The following is an 8,421-nucleotide window of genomic DNA, read 5'->3' as shown; positions in this document are numbered from 1 at the left end:
GGGGGGGATGCCACTTTATCTTTCGGGTGGTTATAAGAAACATGATAGTTAGCTAAGAAGAAAGAAGCGGGATCAATATTTGCCATAATGAAACTGGAAAGGTATTATGTTCATCACAGTTTTGAATTAAAACAATTGTTTGAATATGGTAACTGGCAGAGCCAGATTCTGTGGCAACCCCCAACAGAAAATGTTCAGGGTTGACTCAACAGACCTGACTCCCCGTTTCAACACATTATCACAGTTTACGTTAAGAAAGACCTGAATTTCACAATATTTCAACATTGGCTCCAAACGTTGCCAAATTTTATCTAAGTAAGCCTACAACACACCCGAATTTCAAGCAGTTTCAACATCACCTCCAAATAATGCCAAAATATATGTCAGTTCGCCTTGAAAGCATGTGTGCTCAAAAAGATAACTAACGGTGATTTCAAGTACAGTAAGCTGCACCTTTACACATTGCTTCAATCTGTTCCAAGGTTTTTAACCAAATTAGGATATCAAGATCTCAATTCTCCAGTAAGTTATGACAAAGTCAAAAGTTGAATGCATAATTAAGGCATCAACCCTCCTGGTAATCCTGAACAAATATTAACCAAAAGTACCACCCATGGCCAAATCACTAAAATCACGCACCTTAGGCCCTGTTCGGAGTCACTCCAACTCCTAAAAATACGAGGAGCTAGAGCATCTCTTTCCCAGCTCCGTGCCTTTTGACTCCAGTTCCGGGAGCAGAGTGGTGGAGTGGCGGGTCTCCGAACAGGGCCTTAGGATAACTAAGGGTGATTTCAAGTACAGTAAGCTGTACCATTTACACATTGCAAAATCAACAGGCAACATGTTCAGAGTTTTTGACCAAATTAGGATATCAAGATCTCAATCCTCTCAAAAGTTGAATGAACAATTTTTGACCAAATTAGGATATCAACCCTCACCTGATAATCCTGAACAAATTAACCAGAGATTAAGATCAACCATACGTAACACCTGACAGTTAACCAAAGGTTCCAACTCCCTCTCCCTCTCCCTCTCTCATCAGCCATTTACTAAAATCATGCAGCTTAGGGGCATCACACAGAGATAAACATTAGTAGTAATACTAAGCTACAGATCGGGGCTGTGCAATCCAGGTTCCGAATTGGGCGACCTATGAGACGAAAACTAGGATTTGCTAGTAAACGTATGAGATCTGAACAAGTCGGAAAATCATCCACCCTAATCGTCCAAAACACAATTCCGCCGCACGCCCGCACAGATTGATGTCAAGTTTCCCAACATCGCGTTAGTGCTACGACGAACCGGAGATGACCTAGACCCCACAAACACATAAAAAATTACGGAAAAAAAGGGAGACGGAGGAGGATTGGGACTGGGATCGGGAATCGCATTCGCGTACCAGCTTGCCGGTCTCCTTGCCATTGGCCATGTGGGTGTCGAACTCTTGCTTGGTGTGGCACGCTATCACGGCTCCCTCCTCGGCGGCGGCCATCCCCTTCCGCGGTGATGAGATTGAAGGTGATTTTGGTGCGTGCGCGTGTGAATAAGGTTTTCTGTTGTCCTTGTGGTGAGAGAGATTATTGATGGGACAGGTGGGGGCGCATTTATAGAACTGAATTTGGCGTGGAATGACTGGGGTACCCTCAGGGTCAGGGGTGTCATGTTCCACGCACCGACCGCGGACCGCTAGACCAAGACGTCACGACGCTCGTCTCCGGCCGCCTGCTGCTGCTGGTTGATCGCAGACGCCTTCTTCTCGAATGTTCCGTCGTTTTTGCTCACCGTTAAGCAATTGATTATACTTTTTCGGTTTTTTTATTTAGACCTTAATAAGTTCCGAACGTTTCGGAATTTAAGCATGTGATCCCGAACTTTTTTGATGGCAACTTTAGTTGCTGCGAGGTTGCAATTTTAGTTGTTAACACATGGCAACTTTGTTCCATTTCAATTTTTTATCAGAAAATTATCATGTTTGTCAACATCGTCTTAACTAAAGTTGCCATGAAAAGAGTTCGGGATGACATGCTTAAAAATCGAATGTTCGGGATTTATCTATTCTGTTTTATTTTAATAAAGACAGTCTAAAAGCATCTTGCATCTGATTAAAATCGAGCAAAACAAGGTCCGCTAGACATAAAACAACCTAGGAAAAATAAAATTACATTGAAAATCATACCCTCCGTCTCGGTTTATAAGTCATATGCATATTTCTAGGTCGCCAATTTGGGCACGAAAATACAACTTATATAGATAAAAAATATACCATTAGAAAATACAACATCTAAAATTTATTATGTTATATTATTTGTAATATATAAATTGTATTTTGTTGGCCAAACCACTCATCGAGGCCCTGTGTAAACCTTTCCTCTAATAAGTTTATTTTCAAAGTATCTACAACAGTTGCTTCGGTAGTTCGAGTTGTATGATTATACGTAACGAAATCAACGAAAATAAAGACCATTTTTATGGTCATACTCCAGTCGTTTTGTGTGGCAATACCTCTTTCCGCTTATTATGCCAAAATAAACTAGTATGACACGTGCTTTTCTAGATGCGATCGGCTAATAGACCGGGGGCTCGACTATAAATCTTGCCCCAACCATCATTCTGGCGCTATTTTATCTTATGTGCACGGTGATTGAGGCAAAGGTGTCCCGTCTTTCGATGAGATGGTGGCTATCGTTTTGGAGAAAGTCGACTTTGACGATCCGACTATGAAGGTGCGAGGACGTCGTGCCTTAGCAATCGCTAAACCAACTCCGAGAGGTTATTGACCACGCCGGAGCACGATCAACCTGACCACGAAGGTCTGTTTACTGCAGGCAAACGAAGAACAAGTAAGAAACTAAGATTACAATCTGGATATTGCGAATACAAGAGGAAAGCTTTATTGATCAAGGTGGGGTTCTGTGACGCATTTGTCTGGTCGTTGAACGCAAACGAAGTACGCGAAGTTGCAGCTATGGCGAACTTTAATCTAAACAAAACCCAAGTCTAAATGATGCCTTAAGGGCTATATTTATAGGGAAAAGAGAGGGGGTTTGGTCCACCCTAGGCAAGGTGGGACTAAAACACCTCCTAAGTCATTTCTCCTACAATATGGACTCTAAAAATATATTACATGGGCCTGGCCCAAGATAAGGTTGCGCAACACCAATAATAAACTATGAAAAAAAATTATGAAAGGCCATCTTGTATATTTCGACCATCTTCTTGTATGTCATCATGGTGGCTTCAAAGTCCGGAAATCCCCACTTGAACCTCTGTTCTTGTTCTCTTGGCACGCACCTACATCTCCGTGATTGACGATGCTCCAATGTTCATCCTTCTTGTCAGTGCTAGACCCTTCAATTGCAAGCGACACAAATGTATCTAAGTTAGGCAGCATCATATTCTCATGAATACTAGAAACATTATCAAGAAACGAAAGTACCTGATAATTTAATTGGCGTATGCGAGCTCTAGCAATTGTTCCATGAGGTAAAACAGCAGGGGATATGGGTGTAACTGCAGTAGCCATGTCCTCGTCATCCTCTCCTTCTTAAAAACAAAGCCGTCCTCGGTGTTGCTTAGTCTGAAATGTGGCTAACAAAAGAGACAAGGTGTACACGTTGTATATGCATATGTCTTCCATTTTTAGTGATTTCGGTTGGGGCGCATGTGACATTGTTATACAAGAGCACCCTTCAAAAGTCGTGAAATATAAAGCCAATATATTATCATAAGAAGTCAAAGGCATGAAAATATTGCAACCCTGTTTGCACATATAAGTGAAGCTCTTATTCATATCAAAAGATTGACAATGCTTATCATTAAACCATCCCAACATTGATGAACCATCACCAAGATTAGAGGTCATATCAAAATGATTAAACATTGGCACAATTATTTTCAAGCATATTTGATCCAAATTTGAGTTATTCCCTGATTCACATGGTTCTTTTGCATCAATAGTTAATTCAATGGGTTCACTCAAAATTGTTTGATCACATGGCAAAGTCAAATCATCAACATAGTCCTCTAAAATAGTCGCTGTGATCAAAGTAGTAGGTAGCTCATCGCATGGTGCATTTAAATTAACAAGGCATTCATCATACTCATGTGGAGGTAGAAGATTAATACCTTTGTCATTACCTATTATGGTTAACTCAGATGATGTAGGCACGCTAGGTGGCGACAGGTCACGTGGTCGAGGTGATGTAGTGCTCATAACAATGGATGTTGTTGTCATAGTAGGTGCAGTGGTGGAAGGAACAGTCGTCGCAACTTTTGGCATTTGCACCTTCCGCTTGTTTGCCTTCTGGGCAACACGTCTTGTTATCTCCTGTTCAGCTTTGCAAGCAAGACGAAACAACAGTCCATAGGATAACACTATTCATGAATTAGTATCTCCTGGATGTCACGGTTTAACCCTCCCCAAAATCTATTCATAAAATCATCTTCAGTTTCTTCTAAAGAGGAATGCAACAAGGTAGTTTGTAAATCATCGTAATATTTTTGTTACAATGTCACTATCTTGTTTTAAATATTGCAACTTTTTAATCATGTCACGAGTATAATAAGCGAGGACGAATGTATGTCGCATGGCAAGTTTCAAATCATCCCAAGTATTAGGTATATGGTGTAACCGACAATATTCACTCCACCAAACTAAAGCATAACCAGTGAACGAACCAATCGCAACCTTAACTTTTTTATATTCATCAAAATTATTGGAAGCAAATATATTATTTATGTCAAACTCCCATTCAATATATAAAGCAGGTCTAAAACGGCCATTAAATGGTGGTATAGAAACATTAACCTGATCATGTGCATCTGGATGTTTGTGCACCTCTCGCGACGGTTGTGGTATTTGCATAGGTGGTGACACGTCTCCCGCGATCGACAAAGCCCATGAATTGACTCTGGATCCTGTCATGATTAGTAGAAACAAGAAAAAAAATCCAAGAATAATGTTCCTATGAACTACTAGGATGTGGTGGTAAAACACTCATAATAGAGCTAAAATCAAAGTCTTGCAAGTTCTTACCATGCAGCAGGTGGTGATCGGCAACCAGCGGTGTCAAATAACTCCAAAAGTTGGTTAAAGCGATTGCCAGGTGAACGTATGTATGCACGGTGTAGAAATATGTGGAGCTGGGTTGGCTTTATATATGTAAAAAAATGCTACAACCACGTTAATTAATGCAAGCTGAAAATTCGTTCAAAGTGGTCAAGTGCTGGTTCTAGGCTAGATAATGCTAGAGACGCGAGCCTAAAACACAGATGAATTCATAGGCGGAACCAAAGTAAAAATACTGAGTGCTAGATCAAAAGAAGATATTTTTTCTCTCGTTTTTGCCTCACACCGATCCGAGTGGTAGCATTACTAGCCACGTATTTTTTTTCAAAGTCCACTCTCCAACCGAATCAAAATATTAGCACTTTATTCCCTTCCCAACACCTGCTTTTTTTTATCCAAAGTCAACGTGGCAGACTAGAAAGAATCAAATAATATAGTTGCCTTGGAAACCCAATCAAATAGTACTCCTAAATCTTTGTTTTTTTATCCTTCTATCTTTTTCTCTCTCTCTCTTCTATCCATACAGAATTTTCCTTTATATCTTTTTTCGGCAACCGGACAATTACTCTGTCCTTTAATCTCTCCAATGGAATAATCCAAGGCAACAAAGTCCACGTGACACTTTCCTTCCTTCTAATTCTCTTTAAAAAAATGTACGCCCTCTTTATTGTCCATAGAAATCGCAACCGAATCAGCCCCCCTTTTTTCGGATCAGACTTACCTTTTCTTTTGCGCTGTAATTTTCTGCCAAAGTAACACAACCGACGCGGGAGGGGATCACGCCCTAATAACGCAGCCGAACTGGTCAAACAGCAGATCTGCAGTTGCCTTTTTTCTTCTTGTCTTTCCAAAACATGAATGGCTAGAAGGACTCGAAAGGAAACATTTTTTTAGTTCCACTTCTCCCAAACGAATCAGCTCTCCTTCTCTTTCCTAATAAGTATGGATCTTTGTAAGTGCATCTAGTGCCCCTTAGTGATTTTGGTGTATTGAAGACTTATAGGTTAAGGGACTGATGCGTTTGTGAGTGTACACAGGTCTATAAGTCTATGAGGAGTTTGATATTTACAGAGAAAGTCGACCCCTAAAAATGAAGTTCTTCGACTGAAGACTTTGAAAGTGAAGAAATTGGTGTGACCTTGAAGACTTGACAATCATTCAAGGAACATGAAGCCTGATGACCTTTGTTTTTGTAGTTTCATTTTTTTCTTTCTTGAGTCATAGGAAACACCGTACTGTTAAAGGGAGTCGAGAAAATACTAAGGAAAAATTTCCATGTGATGCTCAACTCAAAATCCTATACCTACCAATCCCTTCGAGTGAAGCCATTGGAAATCTCATGCAGTTCAGTCATATTCTTCAGTGACAGAGACGAAGTTCTTCTGGTCTTTGAGGAATTTGTTTTGACTGAGGAGTTAGGAATTCTCCAGTGCGAATTGCCTACACAGTGAGGAACATGATAGCCCTGAGGAATTTGAGAGTCAAATTTCCGACCGTTGCTGTGCTATGCGCCAGCTGTCCCAAAATATCTACCCACCTAACAGTCATATCATTGAATGGCATTTATGTCTTATCATGTTGGGCTGCTCCCTAGGCTATAAATAGTCGCCCCCTACCACCACTAGCTGGTTGGCTGCTCCGAGAGAAACTGACACTTGTCATTTGAGAGCATCCCATCCTCCGAGGACTTTGAGCGAAAATCATCGAGTGAGGAAAACCCAAACCCAACACCTACAAACCCAAAGTGATTGAGCATCACTGAATAGATTGATCCTGCGTGGATCCGACGCTTGTTACCTTTGAAGACTGTGCTTCTTCCAGACAGTTAGGCGTCATGGTCTAGAGCATCCAAGAGGAATTATGGATCACCGAGTGACCTAGTCTGTGAAGGTTTGGAAGTCACCTGAAGACTTACCACGAGTGATTGGGCGAGGTTTGTGTGACCTTAGCTCAAGGAGAATACAGTGAGGACTGTGTGTCCAGGACTGGGTGTCCTCGAGTTTAAATACTCAGCCGCTCCAACCAGACGCACAACTGAGACAACAGTTGGAACTGGCTACCAAATAATTGTATTCACCAAGCTTACTGATTCTATTTCCTCAACTTTTTTCATTTCCTCATTTCTGTTGTTGTGTGCATGTTCATATCTGTTTGAAGACTTTGACTGAAGACTTTCTCAATTTCCTCAGTTTAATTTCTTCAGTCTGTTCGTCTTCTTTCTGTGTTATCCTGTGTTTACGCTTTCTATACTCTATGCTTGTCTTCATTCCATTATGATGACCATGCTAGTGTTCTGTTATGTTTACTTCTGAGTACTTATTCCGCTGCAAGTAGGTCTTCGCTAAGGAATTTCCTCACCAGCAAATTCCTCAGTGAAGAATTCATAAAAATAGCCTATTCACCCCCACCCCCTCTAGTCGATATAACGCACTTTCAATTGGTATCAGATCAAGGTACTCCCTTGTTCTGTGTGATTTTGGTTTAACCGCCTGGAGTTTTAGCTATGTCAACCGTAGGTATGATCAAGGTCTTTGCTGGGTGTCCTACCTTCGATGTAACGGACTACCCCTACAGGAAGAATAAGATGCGAATGCATCTTGAGGCAATTGATAACGATCTCTGGTATGTTGTGGAAAATGGTATTCCCTCAGTCACACCTTCTCTGAATGCTATTGATGTGAAGAGATTCAAGCAACTCGATTCTCAAGCGAAGAATATCATATGTGGCCATCTGAGCAAAGGACAGTATGGAAGAGTGAGTGCTTTGGAAACTGCTAAGCTTATCTGGGATAGGCTGTCCAAAGTGAATGAAGGAGTCTCTACTCAACGTGACTCGTGTTGATGTTCTTCTCAATCTCTTCAACCGCTTCAAAAGACTCGATAATGAAAATGTCCAGCAGACCTTCGATCGCCTCACTGACATCTCAAATGACCTTCAAGTGCTTGGCGCCACTGACATCACCGACCATGAGGTGGTGAAGAAATTGCTGAGATCGCTCGATTCTTCATTTGATACTCTGGCACTGATGATTCAAGAACGTGCTGATTACAAGTCACTTGATCCTGCTGATATCCTTGAGAGGCTAAATACTCATGAGTTCCAGCTTGCTGAGAAGAGAGATCTCTATGGTTCGAGCTATGGCAGATCACGTGCTCTGAAGGCCAAGGCAGTCTCTGAGTCTGAAGATGAGGACTCTGCTAGCAGCCTTGGTGACCCTGAAGAACTGAGCCAGGAACTAGCACTGCTCGTGAAGAAATTTCAGAAGTTCTCAAGACGTGGTCGCTTTGGAAAATCCTCAAGGAGCAATGATTCCTCATCCAGTGACTACAAGAAGAGGCTATGCCACAAATGC

General features: G+C 41.4%; 1 protein-coding gene across 1 annotated transcript in view; it reads right to left on the bottom strand.

The window, feature by feature from the left end:
* Positions 1 to 1,585, bottom strand: part of LOC119363673 (thioredoxin H-type-like) — a 3,052-nt gene extending 1,467 nt beyond the window's left edge. The window contains exon 1 of the mRNA XM_037629039.1: positions 1,400 to 1,585. Coding sequence (XP_037484936.1) covers positions 1,400 to 1,492 — 93 coding nt within the window. The 5' untranslated portion in view covers positions 1,493 to 1,585. The remainder of the gene's footprint in view (positions 1 to 1,399) is intronic.
* Between the last annotated feature and the right edge of the window lie 6,836 nt (positions 1,586 to 8,421).

Source organism: Triticum dicoccoides, chromosome 2B, assembly GCF_002162155.2.
Source record: "Triticum dicoccoides isolate Atlit2015 ecotype Zavitan chromosome 2B, WEW_v2.0, whole genome shotgun sequence".
Lineage (NCBI taxonomy): Eukaryota > Viridiplantae > Streptophyta > Magnoliopsida > Poales > Poaceae > Triticum > Triticum dicoccoides.
Note: the sequence above shows the minus strand (reverse complement) of the source record. Positions and strands in the feature narration are given on the sequence as shown.